At 51.7% G+C, this 20,020-nt stretch overlaps 1 protein-coding gene across 1 annotated transcript in view; it reads right to left on the reverse strand.

Annotated features, from left to right (window-relative positions):
• The window catches only part of SUSD4 (sushi domain containing 4), an 86,254-nt gene extending 74,877 nt beyond the window's left edge, over positions 1-11,377 (reverse strand). The window contains exons 1-2 of the mRNA XM_037128329.2: positions 11,156-11,377; positions 10,349-10,531 (exon numbers count right to left, since the gene is read on the reverse strand). Of these exons, the coding sequence (XP_036984224.2) occupies positions 10,349-10,496 (148 nt within the window). The 5' untranslated portion in view covers positions 10,497-10,531; positions 11,156-11,377. The remainder of the gene's footprint in view (positions 1-10,348; positions 10,532-11,155) is intronic.
• Between the last annotated feature and the right edge of the window lie 8,643 nt (positions 11,378-20,020).

The raw sequence follows: 20,020 nt of genomic DNA on the forward strand, positions 1-20,020 counted from the left end.
GACAGTAATGATGAAGATAACGAGGAGACAGACAGTCAACACTCATGCAAGTCCCTCTACGTGCCACGCACTGTTCTGGGTGCTCTCCATGTGTGAACCTGCCGAACCTTCCCAACAGCTCTGTGGACTGGCGTTCCCCCCATTTTCCAGATGACAAAACTGAGGCAGAGACAGCTTAAGTAGTTTGCCCCACATAGAAAGCAACCACTCTGCAGAGCTAGGGTTCAATCCCGGGGGACCTGTTCTCAGTGGCCACCCTGACGTGCCTTGTGGGGGACAGAGACCCATTTTCCTCCTCTTTAGAACGATAGGGCTGCCCTGGGTGCAGGGGTTTCGTGGGCTGGTGAAAGGTTCTGAGGAGGCACCGCGTGAAAAACAGGCGCACGCTCCGGGGAAAGCAGGGAGGGGCTCCATCCGGGGTGGCTTGCTCGGCCAGGTCCCCTCAGTCCCCACCCCGTCCAGGCAGATCCTGCGAAGGAGCTAAGGGGCTTTGCATCAACCTCCTGGTCTGGACTGTCCCCGTGGCCCTCCCAGGCCGACGGTCTAAGACTGCAGTATTCTGAGAACTCTCAGAGCTGGGGGAGCCAGGGGCCACCCACAAGGTCACAGAAAGAATGAACGTGAAGTGGAAGCTGTCTCATAAGGGACAAGAAGGCTCTGTGACAGCAGAAAAGAGAGAAGGGGACTGCAGGCCCGGCTGAGTGAAGGCCAGCTGGAGGGAGCCGCCCAGCACCTTAGGGCAAAGCGAGGACCAGGTACAGCAGGTGTGCTTTGAGTTTCACCCCCTGCCCTTGTCTGCCTAGGTCAACGGACCATCCTCAGGGCGGCACGTTCTGGAACTCGCAGTGAACGAACGTGTGGCCATCTCGCCCTTCAGCTGTAGACGAGCGAATGTGTGTGTCCATCTGAATCCAGAAACAGCACCGGAAACGTCGAGCTTGAATGTAAATTGAAGGCCCAGGGAGAAACGGCTCGGTACAACCTCGTGCATTTCCGTGGAAGTCAGCTTCTGCCACAGCACCGGGAACATGACCCAATTTAGCAGCCGCATCAACACAGCAGGTACCAGAGAAAACGCCAACCATCAGAGGGCCAAGGCACGTAGGAGGTGAGAGGAACACAAGCCTTGTTGCGAAGTGGAGGGAGGGACCAGTCACCGGCTCTGCTGTGGATGAAAGCCGCTGGGGACCACGCTGCAAGCAGGGAGCTAAGAGAACAATCTGAACAGCAGATTCACGGGAATCGGCCCTTGAATGGGGCTGTGAATCACCCAAGGCACAAAGGTGACTGCTACAGAGACAAGGCAGGTTCACGCCCTCTGTGTGTTTGGGGAGCCCCCAGAGAACTGGGGGCTCCTTCATCTGGCGATGACAAAGGGCAGGGTCTCTGCACCCTCATTACCATGTAAGTGAAGTCTGCAGAGGAAGACTGGGGTGGCCAGGGGTGTGGAATGAATGCCCAGCTACCTCACAAAACCATGCAAGAACCTGTTCTGTTCACCCAAAGCCTGATGATCAGGTCTCATTTTAAGGACTCCTTCCCCAAATCAGACCTCGATCTTCCAGGATCCCAGATATGGCCAAGAACTGGAAGACAGGGGCCCCAAAGAGGCTTCCGTGGGGTGTCCTGGGCTGGCTGGCAGGCCGCCACCCTGAAGAGCTCGGAGGCCGAACACAGAAGACTGCCAGGCATCCCCGCCGAAGACGAGGAATCCCAAGATCTCCAGCCCACAGAATCCCCCAAACGGCATCCCACCTGCAGAGCTATAAAGAGATTCCCAAGAATTAGAGACAGCCAGCAGCTGGAGGTGAGCAGAGGCACCCAACCTGGATAAAACACTTAGTGATGCTCCAGACCTAAATGCAGCTCCCTGTTCACCCCACCATGCTACCTGGGGCTGAAGATGCCGGCCCGCTGTGCCCAGATGCTCCCAGCAGCAGAAATGCCACCCAGGGCAAGGGGGGAGACACAGAGCACCCGACGCCCTCGTCGGCCCTCTGAAGCACCTGTAATGAGTCGCTCGCCTGCCTCACATGTTCAGTTTCTCCACCCCAAGGCTTCTGTGAGTCCACAAAAGGGACTGGCTGGGCTTGGCCCAACAGCTATTGAGAAGTTCCTCTCCACAGCACAAGGACCTTCTCCATCTCCAGACGAGACTGTTCACCAAACGCGCCAGGTGGCAGGGACAGAGCACAGATCGGCACATCCCATTTTGCAGCAGAAGAGCCCCTCCGGCTGCCTGACATCCTGTCCACACGAAATGAGCTTTCAGGGGTCAGGACCTGCACCTGGGGAGGCGTTCGCAGGCTGCGCGGGGCATTCCTGAGCCTCCCCCGCCGGGGACATAGGGAAGCAAAGGGCAAAACTGGCCCCGGGCGCCGTGCGGAGACAGGTGTCCTTCCAGACCTGCGATCACAATTGTTTTGTATTTATCAAACGCCTGGTCTCCTGACCCTGCCTCCTCCATCTGCACACATCCCGCCCCCTGGGAAGAGCAGAGGGACGGCCCCATTACTCCTGATTTTCAGATGGAGAAACCAAAGCTTGGAGAGGCTAAGTGACTTGCCGCAGAGGTGACCGAGCTAGTCACGGGGGAGGGAGAGGGGGACAGAGGGATCACTCTCTGACAATCTCGCCTTTGAAGAATCACCAACAGCTCGAGAAGATAAATCTTTGAAAGACGGGAGGACGGGGCTGCCAGAGGCCTGTGCAGGAAGGACATGTGCGGGCAGTGAGCCCCTAGGAAGTCCCAGTGCCCCGGGCATGTAGAAGGGGCCACAGTAGGGAGGAAGCCCTCCAGCCACCGTCATTACACTCATGCCCAGGGTCCCCTCTGCTCAACATCCCCAGAAGGGAAGTACCCGAAGCCTCCCATGAACTCTGGTTCTCCCGATGAAGGCTGGAAAAAGCCTGACTCTTCGAAGTCAAGGGTCAGACACCTCTCTGCTGACCCGCCACCCTCCTGGCCACAGCCCTGCCCTTTCCTGGCCCTGCTCTCCTCTGGGTCCAGTGGTGTGAGCAGCCTGAGCTCAAAGCACTAACGCCCCCCTGATGATAACATAAGGATGAATCTCCCGCCCCCACATCAGAGAGGGCAAATGACAGCCAGGATCAAGTTCTCTTGTCGTTGTATTGTTGCCAATACTGATTATCAGCACAATGGCTCGTCCTCCTTACTGGCTTCTCTCCTTGATGCTTCAATGTGCACATTTCCTGGGCCTCATCCTCAAACCCTCTCCTTGGCTCACTGCACTCTCTTCCTGGGAGACCCCCACCCCACCCGCGGCCCCGGCAACCCCTCCACAGAGACATCACACAAATCTCCAGCTCCTGTCACTCTTCAGAGCACCCAAGTGCGTTTTCAACTGCGCGATGGACCCCAGTGGCCAAATGGACGTCCTGCAGGCCACGCAAGTCTCCTCATTCAAAACGAACTCATTAGCCTCCCTCCAAATGCCCAGTGCAGAGGCTCAAAGAACCACTCTCCCTCTACCCCCTCATCCAGCCAGCTGCTGGCTCTGGCTTCTTTTTCACATGCCTTTATTCATCTCTGTTGAAGCCCTCCTCACATCCCTCCTGGTCCAATGCAAGAGTTTCCTAGCTGGCCCCCTCTGAAATCTAAGTCCCTCAAGGGCAGGGCTTTGTTTTTTGTTTCTGTACCCACCATCCACTTAGTCAAGGTGGATGCACAATGAAATTGTTAATGAGTAAGGGCCTCTGGATCTCGCCTCCAGCTTCCTCACTGCTAAAAAATTCTTTCCTAAAAACGAAGATCCCACCATGCCAGACCCCTGCAGACCATTTTGTAGGCTCCCCGGCCGGCCAAGTGCAGTGTAACCTCCAAACACCTGAGCCTGGTACGTAGCTGCCACGTGAGTCCCACCGGCCTGCCCTTCTCTTCTCTCCCCAAAGGCTTTGCCCTTCACTAAGGCTGCCCTGAGCTGGTCCTGGTCTCCAGGACTCATCCTTTCTCATTCTGAGCCTCCTGAAAAAAAGCACCTCTCACCACCTACCTGCTCTGCCTGGAAAATGATTTTATCACTCAAGACTCACGGGAGGGAGGTTGGGGGGATGGGTGAAAAAGTGAAGGGACTGAGAAGTACAGCTTGGTTGTCACAGAGTGGTCATGGGGATGTAAAGTACAGTATAGGGAACACCGTCAATAATACTCTACCAACTGCGTGTGGCGCCAGGTGGGTGCGGGATTTATTGGGACGATCACTCAGTAAGTTATGTAACATCTAATCACTGGGGTGAACACCCGAAGCTAAGATAATAATGTATCAGTATGTCAACTATAACGGGAAAGTAAGAATGATTTAAATGTGGGGATAAGAAAGACTCAGCTCAAATGTCACACCCTCTTAGGCCGCTGCAGGACCTACGATGCCATGTCAAGACAGAGAGCCCTAGGGGGCTACGGGGACCAAGGATCGGTGACCACCTAATGATCTCAACACCACACATCCATCTCCGCCTGCTCCATTGGGCTTTACGAAGCATTTGTCACATCACATCCTTTCAGAGCAAAGGAAGCTCTTAGAAACCCTTCACACAGTGAAAAGAGCAAGCACCAGTTCGTGGGTGACAATGCTGGTACCTCAAATAACTACACTTTCCCATTAACGTGTTTGATTCTCGCAGCTACCACTCGAGGCAGGCGGTGCAATGTTATTTCCATTTCGCAGATGGTGAGGATAAAACTGAGGCAGAAGTTGGGAACTGCCATGTAGCCAGTCAGGGACAGGAGCAAATGGTCGCGTGTATTTCCTACTGGACATGATTACACCTCTCTGGCTCTTTGCCTCAAGCAACTAAAATGTATCTTCCTCTAAGTCAGTATGACAAGCAAATGAGCAGTTCCCACCTACAAAACAGCAGTGTAAACAGAAACGAGACAGAAAAAACAACAGGTGTCCCCACTGCCAAAGGGAAAATCTGGGCACACCCTTGAAGGGCCAGGTAGTAATCCAGAACTGGATTGTTCTATACCGATGGAACTCAAGTCTCTAAACAGCCTGTTCCCCCATTTTGTCTGTGGATAATTTAAACATAGAGGGGGCTCCTCCAATCAGCCATCCAGTATCTGCAGCCATCCTATGGCTTAAATTTGCAGACGTACCCCACCAGAAGAAGCTGTTAAAATGCATCCTTGGATGGGATTCTAACATTGAGACTCGAGTGAGTTAACAGAGCAGTCTAATAGAATAATCAAGAGCCTCGCACAGGATCAATCCTCCAAACCTATCAGATGTCCACTGAACAAGCAGGACCTGTTGTTTTTTGCCTGGAGAGAACTGGAATCTTCTGAGGTGAAACCTTCCGGGAGGTCCGAAGGCTTCTGCATGCACCGAGAATCTGAATTTGGAAACCACCTGGACTGTAACAACGTTGTACACGCACAGATTTTATATAATCCACTGCAAGAATGGATTTCATCTCTTTCTTTAAAGAACCTCCCTGTTACTGGTTCTCCCGTGTCAATCACTTATATCTTTGATAAACCCAATCAGACCAAAGAAATGAGGTCTTCTTGGATTTTGTTACCTAGAGAAAGGGGAATATAGCCCATGGGTGACCCTCACTGTGCAGCCTGGCTCCCATGCAGGTAATTCCAGGAGACTCAAGTCACCAATTTCAAACAGGTCGAACCTTTATTTCCAAAAGCAAACCTTACTCATCCTCTCTTGAAGAGCTCAGTTTAATGGGATAATGATGAAATGATCATTGATCAAGTTTACGGAGCTCGGCAATCCCTCTCACTTTGAAGAATCAAAGTCTGCAGACCAGGCATTCATTCTGCAGGTTCCCACACGTGCCAGCCACAGCCCCTGCCCCTCTGGGGCACTTCTCTCTGGAGTGGGGCAATAGGGGTAACGGTGGCTTTCCACCACAGTGTGTCCAAGTTCACTGTCAGTCCCGAACAACGTCAAGAATCGTTTTGCTGTACTTCTCTCATGTCCCCAGTTTACCTTGTTTAAAATTAATAAAGCAATTACCATCTTCTCAATTAAAAAGCTCTTTTAAATGCACTTTTAACTCTAGTTTATGAGCAACTCACTGAATTATTTCTATTTGTTTTTTTCTCCTTGAGCGGGTAATTTCTTCCGTCTTAGAGTAGCATGGGATTCTTTTTTTTAAAGAAGGGGAAATCGGGCCAGAATTTCCCCTTGAACTTAGCGTCTTAGGCTCACGCCTTCCAACCCTGGACAGCAGAGTAAACGAGTCTCACAGAACACCTCCAATTCTTACTTCGAAGTCAACCTTTTCGATGGACCTTGAGGGTTTAATGAAGTAAGGCAGACCGACAAAGATGAATCCCACATGACTTCACTTACATGTGGAATATAAAAAAACGAAGTAAACAAACTCATAGATCCAGAGAACAAACTGGTGGTCACCAGATGGGAGCAGGGTAGGAGGGCCCAGGTGAAAAAGGTAAAGGGGTTGAGAAGTACAAATTGCCAGTTATAAAAATAATCATGGACAATGTCAAGTACAGCACGGGGAATACGGTCAATGATACTGCAGTAAGTATATGCATGGTGTCAGATGGGCTCTACATTTACCAGGGTGACCACTTGGTAAAGTACACAAATGTCTCAGCACTATGTTGTACCCCTGAAACTAATATAATATTGTATGGCAGCTGTAATTGAAAAGTAAATAAAATTCTTCTTTCGTAGAGTGAAACCTTTGGAGGTGCTCCAACCGCCGCCCCTCCCTCGGAGCCCATCCTAAGCACCACCACCTCTTCTAGGGAGACTTCCCTGATTTTTCCTCCGGCCTCCGAGACCACCTCCAAGTGCAAGTGGCCTCAGGTGCCACCACCCTCTTGCACGTTGTCACCACCCATGGTCATTCTTTTCTAAATGGCATGCCAGTAATTTGGGAACCTTTTTTCTTGCTGTCAACTAGCACTGAGCACCTTCTACGTGTCCAATGCTGTCCCGGGAGCCCGGGACACAAAAATAAAGGAAGGCAGGGGTCTTGGCCTTCGGAGGGCTTATGGTCTTATAACTCTCCTTATTACAAAGGAGAGTTATACCCCTCGCAAGTGGGAGCCCAGGTGAGGGGAGAATGCAGTGACCAGGGAAGTTATCAAACAGACTAGGGCATTTGTGTTGGATCTTGAGGAGACCGTTGTTCATTGGGCAAAAAATAAAGACAGGTTCTTCCAGGTAAAAGGACTATCACAGACCTCTGTGCTTGGAACAGTGGGGACAGGCCCTCACTGTGCCTGGAGGGAGCGAGGCAAAAGCCTGGGTCATTAACATGGTTGCCTCAGCCCCTCCTCACCACCACTCTCTGCGTTTACGGAGAGAGCACCCACGTGATTTCCACCCCTCCCACCCACCCTGCAAGTTAGGCGGCATCACCCTCATTTCATGGGGCTTTCAAAGGCCCCAAAGCTCTCAGAGAGCAGCATGGGCCTGGGTTCCTGAGAACACAGGGCTGTGCTAACGAGCCCGTCTGCAAGGACTGGTGTGTAGAGCAAACCCATACTCTTTTCCCCTTCGCCCAAACTCCCCCAAACCCTGCCTCTGTGAACAGGAACTGGGACGGAGGAAGAGGGAATCAGCCAAACCAGGCTCCACACAGATTCTGGAGACAGCAGGGACCTGCGTCTCCCAATCAACCCGATTATTAGTCCTCTCGGGGTATTTGGTCTTAGTGGCCCCAGGTGAAGGCTGTTTTCCTAATTGACAAAAGACAACCTGGGAAGAGCCACCCCAAAGTCACCTGAGGCCAATTCAGGTTCCTGAAGGCTCTCCCAGGGCTGGAAGAACTGAATTGAATGGCTGGCGTTGGAGGACAAAGCATTTCATTTTTGATGAGAGTCCTTTTCCCCTCCTTTTCTTCATCTGATCATTTTCTCAATTTCTCCCTTTCTAGTTCAGGCTTTTTCTGTCCTACTTGTACTGGGTACATGCTTTTCTTCCTCCCAGCTGAGCTATTAGAGTTTGCTATTGTGGCGTTCCTTTCCCACTGAAAGCAATCAAAAATGAAAATCCACATCTCGGAGCAGCGTCTCTTAAATATGCACCTTTCACTGTCGATAAAGGAAAGGCAAGCAGTCTCGGAAGGCTGATTTTCAGCTCCGTGTATCACCTGAAGATTAGACTCTGGGGAACACCTGTGCCCGCCCAGGCCATCTGCACCTGGGTGCCTGAGAGGGACGGGCCAAAACTCTTGTGCCCGACTGGCTGATTTTTAGGAATGCCTCAGCGTCGGTCTACAGAGCTGCTAACAAAGTGTGGTCCTTGGGCCAGGAACAAGCTGGTGGGAAATGCAGACTCTCAGGCCCCAGCCCTGACCAGCTGAACCAGAAACTGCCTTTTAGCAACATCCCAGGTCGGTTCCTATGCACAGTCAAATTTTAGAAGCACAGATCTAGAACTAAAGTGAATTGCCTTTTATTGCCATCCGGGGCCCCCACCATCTGGGTTTCTTCCCGAAGAAAGACAGACATCTCTGAACAGTGAACTCCACAGAACAGTCCTGCCACCCTTCCCCACCCAAGCTGTTTATTCACAGAGAAGTCCTGATATAATTAGTGTTCGTCCAGAAATCAGACCCTGAGTCTGAAGGAGTTCAAGATGAAACAGTTTGAGCACCTAAAAAGGGAGACCTCTAAAACTGAGAGGGGACAGCAACCCTTCTTTCTAGCTTCGTCCTCAAAGCTCTGGATCTTTCTGCCTGACATCCACTCCCCTGGGAAGAGAGGCATCCAAGACGTGTTGGTGGGTGACCAATGTGATACTGAAGGGGCTGCACTGTGCCCTGAGATCCCTGGGCAAGTGGCAGAACCAAAAACAGAGCTTCCAAGTCCAGGCTGCGGTGCTCAGACCTCACACCTCCAATAAGGACCCTCAAAACGCACATGGACGCACGCTCATGACTCTCCTACCTCCATGGGAGAAAATGCCAAGAGGAGGGGAGCCCACATGGGCCTGGTTTGGGGCAATGGAAGCTAGACAGAAGGGAAGGGGGAAGGAAATGAGTCATCCCTGCTCTGTGCTGCCCTGCCCACCTGCGCAGCTCCGGTGTCCAGGGCTCGGCAGAGGCTCGGACCAGAGCCCCACACAGGTGCCGTCTTGGCACTGCATTTGATTTTGCCCTCTATGAAGAGGGAACCTGCCTCAGAGACAGTTTCATAAAAATAAGAGCACCAAAGAAGTTACCTTTAGGGGGGAAAAAAAACCCAGGGCCCTTGTCCAAAGCAAATGTCTCCTCACCAATTCAGCCCGGTGCATTGCAGACAGTGCCTTTCCCATCCCTAATGGGGAGCCTGCGTTACTGATGGCTCCGTGCTCAAGTCCCAACTTGTTGTTACCCTCCCCCACTTTTGCTAGTTTTTCACTCATTTTTTTCCCCATCTTCACCTTGGAATTCTCCGAAACAGCAATATCTTAATGCACTAAAATGGTTTATGCATATCAATTGATACCTGTTTATCCACCAATTATAACTTATTTATAATATGAACAGTATCTCGGCCCTGGAATGTGGTTCTGTCCTTTCAACATGGACACATAAGCCAGCTCTCACAGAAAACATGGGAAGGACAGCAGTGATGGGCAGTGGTGGACTGGGGAGACAGAGACATTCTTAGGCTCTGAAATGCAGGCGGGACCTCAATCTCTCCCACTCCCCCCAAATAAAGCATGTTACAGGGCAGCTGCCTATGGGGTCTGAGGTTAACCTGCACCCCAGCCAACCTGCACTTCATACAAAAGCACTGGACTTGGCTCCCCTGTAACTCAGGCCTGGAGAAGCCAAACAATCCTCCAGAAACACATCTGAAAAAACCCCTCTGCATCCCCTCCCCACCCCTGACACGCACAGACATGCCCGCACACGCCACCTCCCAAGGAAAGAGAAAGTTAACTTGCAAGTAAACCTGTCCTGCAGCCGGCCCAGCCTTGTTCTCAGACCCTTTGCATGCACGAAGGGGGCTCTTGCAACTGAAACCCGCCTGCCCTGTGTCTGCTGAGGGCATAGACAAGGGGTCCACAAGCACACATGATCCACAAATCTCTCTCTCTCTCTGCCAAAGTGAGATAATAGGCCAGCCTTGTCTTGCCTTCAGAGAAGCCAGGCTAGGCAGCTGATGGGAAGCTCCGGACAGAAGACTGGGGGTGTGAAGCTGTGCGGGCTCCAGAGGAATTTGGGGGGAACTCCAGCAGCTTAGAAAAAGGATGGTCTTAGGCTGGGACACAGGGGCTCCTCGGGTTCTCAGATGCCCCAGAAGTCTGGGTGTACGGGGGAGTGGCAGGGCTGTCCTGCCAGCCAGCCTCCTCCTCCCTGCCGTCCTGGCCCCCCTGGTCACAGCAGAGTCACTCACCGCCCGTGAGCTGCGCAGGGCCGAAGCACAGGGCCAGCTGAAACCACAGGATCACGGCCAAGAGTCTCTGGGGGGACTGAGGCTGCTGCTGCTGCTGCTGCTGTTCTAGAAATCCATCTCCATGGCTCGGGTTCATTCCATAATACATCTTTCATCCACAGAGGGCATCCGGCTTGCAAGAGTCTACAACCAGGAACGAACACGACAATACCCCTGGCTGCCTGGGCTCCCGGGGCCACGCTTCCGCTCCTCGGCCATGGGACTCGGGGATGGGGGGCGGGGGGAGAAGCTCGGCTTCCCCCGCTCCAGGCTCTATCCCCGGTCCTCCCCCACCCCTTCTCCCACAGCGAGATCCCCCCAGCGCGGGTACACTGAGTAACAGCCGCGGCGGGATGCTGCGCGTGCGGGGAGGGATGGAGGAGGGGAGGGAGGAGCGGAGGTAGCGCACGTTGGCTCTGCGCCGGTCCCCGGGATCCGGCCGCTGTGACCAGGAGGGGAAGGAAAGTCTAAAGCCTTGCAGCGTCTCGGGGCGGAAAAAACACTTTTTCCTGGGCCTAGACAGGTCAGTCTTAGGAATCTCACATGTGGCACCCGATCCCCCAGGATACTTCTCTGGTTTACCCCAGGATGAGGATGAGTCCTATTGCCCAGTCCCCAATGATATTGCCCTGCGCCGTCAACAATAAATAAATAAACAAATAAATACAAATCCTTCCCCGGGGGGCAGAACCGGGCTCCAACTCCCCCTCCTGGGCCTGCGCGCGCCTCCCCGGGATGCAAAGCCCCTTCCGGGGCTCCGGGGCTTACCTGTGGGTCTCATGCAAGCGGCTTCCTTCCCTCCACCGCCGCCTCCCCCCGCCGGTCTCACCCGCATCTGTGCGCGACCTCTGCCGCCGCCGCTGCGCGAGCCAGAGAGACTGGAAGCCTCGGCGGCGGGGCTCGGGCTGCCCCCGCCCGCGCTCTCCCTCCCCTGGCTCCGGGAGCCGCTGGGTGCGGGGCGGTGGGGGAGGACCGCAGCCCGGCCGCGCGCCCCCGAGGAGGCGCGCGCGCTCCCGCTACCTGAGCTCGGGAGCGCGCCGCGGCGGCGCGGAAAGAGGGAGGCGGCAGGGGCGGAGCGGAGGCGCGCGGCGGCAGCAGGGAAGGGAACCGGAGCCGGCGGGGAGTGGGAAGGGGCCGCCGCCGCCTCCCGACCAATCGGAAGCCTGCGCGCTTGCACCTGTCGGGGCGCGAACTGCTGGCGACCTACCTCCCACACGCGCGCGGGCCGGGTGGACCCCTCCCCGGCGCTGGACCGCGGTCCCCGCCTGGACAGAGCGACAGCCAGGTGCCCGCTGCGGCCTCCATGCGGCGTCTAGTGCCCCCAGCGCCAGCGGCGCAGCGTGGGAGAGCGCTCTGCCTTAGGCTGCTGCGTCGCCAAACACTGGGGCGGGAGGCGCGGGGCGCTGGTCCCCAGGCCCTCACCCTCACCTCCCGGAGCGGGGGTAGGTGGGTGGCGGGTGCGGCCACGGCTACGCCTATTTTCCGGAGTTGTGGACTGTATCCCTCTCCCCTCCCCAGAGCCAAGGTTCTGCTCGCCCCCTCGGATGCCGAAGGACACTTGTCCGCCTCCCCAACTCCTTAGCCATTTGACTTTCTGCAAACCGCTGGCGTTCTGAGCGAGGACTCTTTGGCAGAGCGATCTCTACTTGCCGCTGCAGAAATTTCACTGCGGGGACGGGGCCTGTCTGGGGACCTGAGTGGGAACCCAAGGGGATCTAGGGCGTTTGTCCTCACAGCCCCTAGTGGAGCGAGCTTGCCTCTTGGGTGATGTCTCCTTACCGTTTCCAGTGCCGGCGCTCGCCCTGTAGCGGGTGAGGTTCTGAATTCCCACTGGCTCTGGCTGCCCGCTGTCCAGTCAGGGTAGTTAAGGGGTGTGTGCAAACGAAGTGATAGGGGCAGGCAGCACTTCGGAACCAGAGGCACCCCTTCATTCCGGAGCAGTTTGCTGCTATTAATACCGTGTTTCTGGTATCGCCACCAAATCTCCCAAACGAGGGTAGTCTGGAAATTACGGATTTTACTTGGTCCACTTGTACTGGGATTAACTTTAACAAATTCTCAGGAGGACTTCCGCCAAGATGGAGGCATAGGTGGATGTGCCGTGCCTTCTCACACAACCAAATTTAGAGACAACTAAATATTAGCAACAGAAAACACGGCCAGAACACAGAAAATTGAACTTTTTGGAAGTCTGTTAACAACAAATTCTTCAGCCTGACCGGTAAGGGGCGAAACCAGCAGCTGGTGGAGCGGGGTTGCACAGGAAAACTCCGTCAGACGGACTCAGGCGCGCAGAATCCAGGTGCAGGGTTGGACCTAGTGAGCCACCGAGTGAACCACCAAGCAAGCAACGGCGGGGAAACAGCGAGGGAGCAGGGCTGCGGGTTGACTGTGGTCGCGCATTGGTGCGCAGATAGACGAGCGAGGGAGTGGAAGATTGGACGGGGACCCAGCCTGTCCCTGCAGCTAACGGCAGGGAGGGCGCCGCCATTTCCCTGCCCTGACCCCACCTCCACATACAGCCTCATAACCCAGCGACTCTGAGTAGCCCGGCCCACCCAGCGGCAAGAAACAGCGGAGGGTGCCGCCATTTCCCCGCTCTGACCACGCCCCCACATACAGCGTCACAACCCAGCGACCTGGGAGTCCAAGGCGCCGCTTCTCACACTTAAAGGGCCAGAACAGACCAAAAATGGCTCAAGAAGAGCTCAAAGCCCCCGAGCCTATAAATCTAAGTGATGAAGAAATAGCAAAACTGTGCGTTTAAAACACTGGTGATCAGGATCCTCACAGAACTGGTTGATTATAGCCACAAATTACACAAATATATGAAGGCGAAACTAATTGAAATGAATGGAATTGCACAGGAAACCAATAGCGATGAAAAGGAAACTGGGACTCAAATCAATGGAGTGGACCAGAAGAAAGCAAATAATGGCCAAACAGAAAAGAGTCAAGAAGCAAGAATTCAAAAAAATGAGGAGAGTCTTAGGAACCTCCAGGACATCTTCAAACGCTCCGACATCCGAATTATAGGGGTACCAGGAGGGGGAAAGGAACAGCCACGAGTGGAAAACTTATTTGAACAAATAATAAAGGAGAAATTCCCCAATCTGGCAAAGGAAATTGACTTCCAGGAAATCCAGGAAGCTCAGAGAGTACCAAAGAAGTTGGACCCAAGAAGGAACACACCAAGGCACATCATCATTACATTAGCCAAAATTAAAATGAAGGAGAGAATCCTAGAAGCAGCAAGAGCTAAGGGGACAGTCACCTACAAAGGAGTCCCCATCAGACTGTCAGCTGATTTCTCAAAAGAGACCTTACAGGCAAGAAGGGGCTGGAAAGAGGTATTCCAAGTCATGAAATCCAAAGACCTACAACCAAGATTGCTCTATCCAGCAAAACTTTCATTTAGAATGGAAGGACAGATAAAGTGCTTCTCAGATAAGATCAAATTCAAGGAGTTCATCATCACCAAGCCCTTATTAGATGAAATGTTAAAGGGACTTATCTAAGAAAAAGAAGTTAAAGAAACATGAACAGTGAAAGGACAGCAAACTCACAGTTATTAACAACCACACCTAAAACAAAAGCAAACTAAAAGGACAGCTAGATCAGGAGTGGAAACACAGAAATGAAGATCTCAAGGAGGGTTAGCAACAGGGGAGTGGGAGGAGGAGAAGGGGGGAGAAGGTACAGAAAATAAGTAGCATAGACAGTAGATAGAAAATAGATGGGGGGGCAAGAATAGTATGGGAAATATAGAATCTAAAGAACTTGAGACACATGGACATAAACTAAAGGGGAGGTAATGGTGGGGATGGGGGGGTAGGGTGGAGGGGAATGAAGGGGGAGGAATAGAACAACTGTAACAGCATAATCAATAAAAAAATTTAAAAAAAACCAAATTCTCAGGATAGATTAACTTCTAGTAGCTAAATCAAACTCAGCAATTTTATTTATATTTATTTTTGTTTTATGAAATTAGAGGTGGCAGTTTTGCACAAAATCACTTTACGATTTTGACTAACACAAGCCAGTTCCTGACTAAAGCCTGTACTTTGGGGCTCAGGGGTGTTAGTTGGGGACCCTCCCACTTTTCCAAAGTCCTGTGACTGACCTTTACTCTTTGAATATATATTTATTTCATTTACTTTCTCAGTAAATTTTGTAAAGCTTTTCTCATAGCCATCAAATCAATGGAGATCAAAAATACCTGTGGATCATGCACATCGTTTTCAATTCCTAAGAGATACAGGGACCATGGCTGTGACCATGGGAGGCTCTGAAGAGGGGGTTTGTCAGACCTCAGGGGCCAGGATGGCTCGGAGGTAGGGACAGGAGGCAGAGATGACATCAAGATTTACAATCTAGGAGACCAAGCCTTCAACTGCTAATAAAGATAGGGAACACAATTGAAAAGGAGGTTTTATGACAATGGATATGAATGTGATGTTGAATTTGAGTAGCTGGAGGGAAGTCCATCTGGAAATATCCAGCAGATGGTTTGAAATTACAACTCAGGTATTTTGCAGAGGGATCAGAATGGGAAAAGCGGGTCCATGCATCACCCAAGGCTGTCCCTTAAAGTCACAGCATAGATGCACTTGCCTGGGGAGAGTACAGGGAAAAGGGAAGAGGCCCTGGACAGAAATTTTGGGAACCGCACTGTAGGAAAAGGAGCGGGGTGGGGGCGGGGGAGGGGAGGCCACTCGGTAAAAAGGAGGAAGATATTCATGCAGATTCCCAACCCCTCCGCACAGAACCCAATTCCGTAGGCCTGGGCTGGGGTCTGGGAACCTACAATCGAAGGAGGGTACCCGCCTCCTCATCTACTGAAGCCTGACAGATCACCCCAAAGCACAGCATTGCTGGTCTCCTGGCTTCTATGCATCAAGACCCTGGGGTGGCTTAGCTGGGGGGCTCTGGCCGGGCTTCTCATGAGGTTGAGGCAAGTTGTCAGCCAGGTGTCCGACATCTGAAGGCTTCTTTGGGCTGGAGGATCTGAGTCTAAGGTGACTGCCCTCATCCCATGGTGATGCAAGAGAGAAAGGCGGAGACCACCGCGTCTTCTATGACCCAGCCTCAGAAGTCACATGGGTTCTTTCTGCAGAATCCCACTGGTTACACAGCTGTTTGAGGAGAAGGCCCAGGCAACAGGAAACAAAATCGTGGGTGTCCGAGGCAACTTGGAGGCTGGCCACCTGTGTCCCTACACTCCTGGAGTTCTTTTTCTTAATAGGTATAATTTTCTTAAGTTTATTGATTTTAGAGAGAGGGGAAGGGAGAGAGGGAGAAAATCACCGGTGTGAGAGAGAGACATCAAGTGGTTGCTTCTCATAGGCTCCCCAACTGGGGACTGGAACTTGCAACCCAGCCACGTGCCCTGATTGGGAATCAAACCCCCAACCTTTTGGTGTACAGGACAACACCCCGACCAACTGAGCCACGCTGGTCAGGGAACACCGAGATTTCTTTTGGTGCAAGTAGCTCTGAGAAGAGAAGGGAAAGGGAGGGGAGGGGAGGGGAGGGGAGGGGAGGGGAGGGGAGGGGAGGGAAGGGAAGGGAAGGGAAGGGAAGGGAAGGGAAGGGAAGGGAAGGGAAGGGAAGGGAAGGGAAGGGAAAGGGGGAAATTCAAATAGAAGGTGGACCTCAATGCCAAATAGGACAGAGAAATCAAGATGAGGTTGAGAAGAGACCAACGGATCTGGCTTCTGGGACATCAGTCTTGTCCTTCTCAACTATAAAGGGACACCTCTAGAGAAATACAACTTTTGTTTGCAACTCATGATATACAGGGCCCAGCAGAAGTATCACCTACTTGACTGTGATTAGTAGGGTAATAATATGAGTATAATAATTTATAGTTTCAATATGAGCCTTTTACCTAAAATGACCTCTATGGTATGCTTGAGAGCGATAGTGTTTTGTTATAGAATTACATGCTTATGATTTTGTAATAAAAAGAAGGGGTGTTATTTGTGCCGGGCCCTGTATTTTTACATCACCACCTGGTATATATAAGGCTCTCATTCGACGTATATAGAATGTTCGTTTCAAATCTTCACATAGCCCCCCCACTGGAGCCCCGCACCAGACCCATGTAACCAAGGAGAGAGCCTGGTGCTCCAAGGACAGTGGAGGATTTCACCTGGAGGGGGGTCAGAGAAGTCTTCCCTCCAACCCAGCCTTGAAGAAAGAGCACCATTCCAGGCGGTTCACAGACACGGCCACCCACGGTTGCCAAGCTCCAACTCCAGCCTCCTGTGGGGGTGGCTTTGAGTGAAAAGAACAATCTGAGATGCCCATTGAAAATATGTCCACAGCATGTTAAGCCCGCAGAGGCTGGAATGTGAGTGGGCTGAGGGCGTTCACCCTGCCGATGGCATCAGCAGAAGAGCCACAGCGCACCATGCATCTCTGCGGTCTCTCCAGTCACCGACACCTTCTCGAAAAACGATCTCCTTGGACGTTAAAAACTCCAAACTCAATTGTAGCAAAACAGAAAAATAAAACAAAACAAAACACAGAACTCCTAAAAACTCACACATTTTTTTAAGTTTCAGCAAAACACCTTCTTTTAAAAAAATATCCAATATAATATCTATGTTATATGAGGATGATGAAGAAATAACTCCAAAGGAGATCAATTATTCAGCGCAATAGTTTTCTCAAGGTTTTTTTGGGAAACGTCTTCTTATGTTTAAATTACAAACTATTTGTGATAAAATTTCCAAAACCGGCAACTTCATTGTGCCATTTGGCGTTTCTGAGTCACTGTTGAGCGATCCTGTAACTGCATCCGGTTATCTCCTGGTGAACGTGATAACTCCCTTTCAGCTCTGAAAGCACTTGTTTTGAGTCCTTCCTTTCTTCCTGAGAATTGGTTAATTACCATCTCCAGATCTGAATGGCACTGAGGTTACAAAAGTGGAAAATCACCAGAGTCTTAAGATGCAGCCAAACCGGAAATATTCTGAATCTACTCCTGCTCCGCCGTCCACACGTGATTTTTGTCCGGCCGTGACTATGTGTGACCCTGGCTCACAAGACCACACATGGAGAGGTGGGGGCGAGGCGGGATTCCATCCTGGTCCGTGTGCCAGGGGACTCCATGTGCAACACTCCGCCAGGTGCTCAAAGTGTGCCGGCCACCGTTTTTATACACTGGGACTCTTGTGCACATGGAATATTTGCATTGTGGGTAAATGATTGATTCCATGGGAACTTGACTTCCATATTTCCCAGGCTCTTATCCCCCCCTCATTTTCTGATTTTCTGAAAAAGAAGCTTCTACTCTACCATTTTCATCCTTTGTACTATATTAACATAAGTTTTTCATTTGCTGCCCTGAGTGTTTACATAAGATTTTTTTTTACTCTTTTGTGGGGCTGCTACTCTTGATGAGTCCCTATCACTCATAGGCACCTGGAGAGGGGACCCTGTTCTGTCTTCTCGGACACTGTCACGTGGCATCATCCATTTTCCTGGGAAGTGCAGAAAAAGTAAAAGTGGGGCGTGAAGGAACTGAACCCCTATGAAACTTGACTGCAAAGCTGAATTTCAAAAATTGATCCTTCACCCTTTCACCCAGCCACCGAGAAATAAAAAGCCTTCTGACTCAAATATTATCTTAGAAAAGGACGATTTCAAAGCAATACATGTACATGAAATAAAAACCACCTAGATGCTGAAAGCTGTCACGACCACTCAGTTGTTACCTGCAGCAGTGCCAGCCAATGGAAACACATCGTGACATATGTCACGTACCCATGTGGCTTTCAGTTTACCGGCAGCCCCATTAAAACAAGCAACATGTGAAACTAATGTGGGTAACATATTTTATTGAGTCCATCATGTTCAACATACCATCTCCACAGGTAACCAATGTGAAAAATGTGCTGAAACATTTACTTTTTTTTCCATCATAAGTTTGGAAATCCAGTGTGCCCTTTATACTTATAGTGCATGCCAACTGGACCTGCGTTCGAGGGCTTGTCCCCGTGTGTGTGGCCGCTGGACACGGCCACTGGACAGGGCAGCTCCCTGGCCGGTCCTGGGAGCCTTGCTGAGAGATAGAAGGGGAACCTGCCACAGTTGGAGGCGGTTGTTTTGAGCAAGGCCCCAGACCACGTTTCTACTCCAGAAGTTAAATCGGACCGTGGAAGCAGATTTGCCATGTTTTCCAAGAGAGGAGAAGAGGCCCCAGTTCCGAGTGCCGCGCGCGGAGGATTTCTCTGCCAAATTGAAAGGAGGCTGATTGTTCTTAGTATCAGGGGACTGCGGCATGGCAGCCGAACACTTGAAAAAACCGTCTCTTTCATTTCCCGGAAGAGCTGATGGTGGCTTCCCAGCTTGTCACCCTCCCGGGGTCTTTATCAGGTGCTAACGATGCAGGTGAGGAGACCGGCCCTGCTCACCTGGTCCCTCTGAGGAAAAGGGTGTCTTCCCAGGTTGTCATCTCTTCCAGATGTTCTGTTTGCTGCTCTGTGAGGGGCCCGCTTGTTATTACAGCTTTGTTCACCTGATTTCCGAGATCACTGTTTTCCATGTCACTTAGACTGAAACTTCTTGTCACGGCCACTCACCATCTGCCCAGGCACCCAAGTTAGAAGCCTTCTTTCTCCAGATCCAATTCACCTTTAGGTCACAGTCCTTTGACCTTTGAACTGCCCCTTGAATCTACCCCTTCCAGTCCCCCTACCACTGTCCCGGTTTATACTTTCTGCTTGCTGGCCCGGATTACTGAACCAAACTTCTAACTGTCCCACTCTCTCAATTTCCCTCCCCTTGCACCCTAATTCTTCCTCCACTCTGCCACTAGGGTGAGCTTTCTAAATTATGGACCAAATCAGGTCACTCTTCTGGTTTCAGGTCTTTTGTTGACCCCTCATTGTCCACATAGTGGATTTCCACTTTTTTATAAGCAGAACCCCAAATTCTTTCAATGAGATGTCTCCAGAAGCCCCAGGATATAAGACAGATAACATCTGACTACTCAGGGGACAGAGAGACAGAGACAAAAGCAGAGATAGAGGCCTCAAAACCTGTCCCAACATCCCCCCAGCCCCACCCTCTACAGGCCCAGGGCAGCTGCAAGGAATCCTGGGACTTTCTGGAACAGCCAGAACCGGGCTCCTCAGTGGGAAGCCTGTGTTCCTTAGGCCCAATGGAAGCTGGGTGCAGCCCCCTTTCCTGGTGCCCACCTTTCCCCAAAACAGCCCTCCTCCCACTCTCCTCTCTCCCCAGGGTTCAGGCTCCGTCCTCTGCCCCTCTGACACCATAGTTTGGACGTCATGCTTACTTGCTTCTGCTCTCGGATTGCTCCCCACCCCCACCGCCCCCAGCGCTGCTTCTCCGGAACAGAGTGGCCGGAGCCACATTTGGGTGTGCAAAATGTTTCAGCACGTTGTAACCTAGACGTACGACCCTCAGGTAACAGCACACACAACTCAGTTCACGGCCAGGTAGTTCCTCACCTGAAGTTAAATGATTTCATTTCAAATTTGATTTAATTTTTTTAAGTTGCCTCCTCCTAAACATTACAAAATCATAAAATAACTTCTCTAACAATGGTGTGTGAGTGGTACTCAATGGCAGAAACAACTTATCCTTAGCTGTAGAGGTGCC

Source organism: Artibeus jamaicensis, unplaced genomic scaffold (assembly GCF_021234435.1).
Source record: "Artibeus jamaicensis isolate MK-2021 breed Jamaican fruit bat unplaced genomic scaffold, CSHL_Jam_final scaffold_754, whole genome shotgun sequence".
NCBI classification, from domain to species: domain Eukaryota; kingdom Metazoa; phylum Chordata; class Mammalia; order Chiroptera; family Phyllostomidae; genus Artibeus; species Artibeus jamaicensis.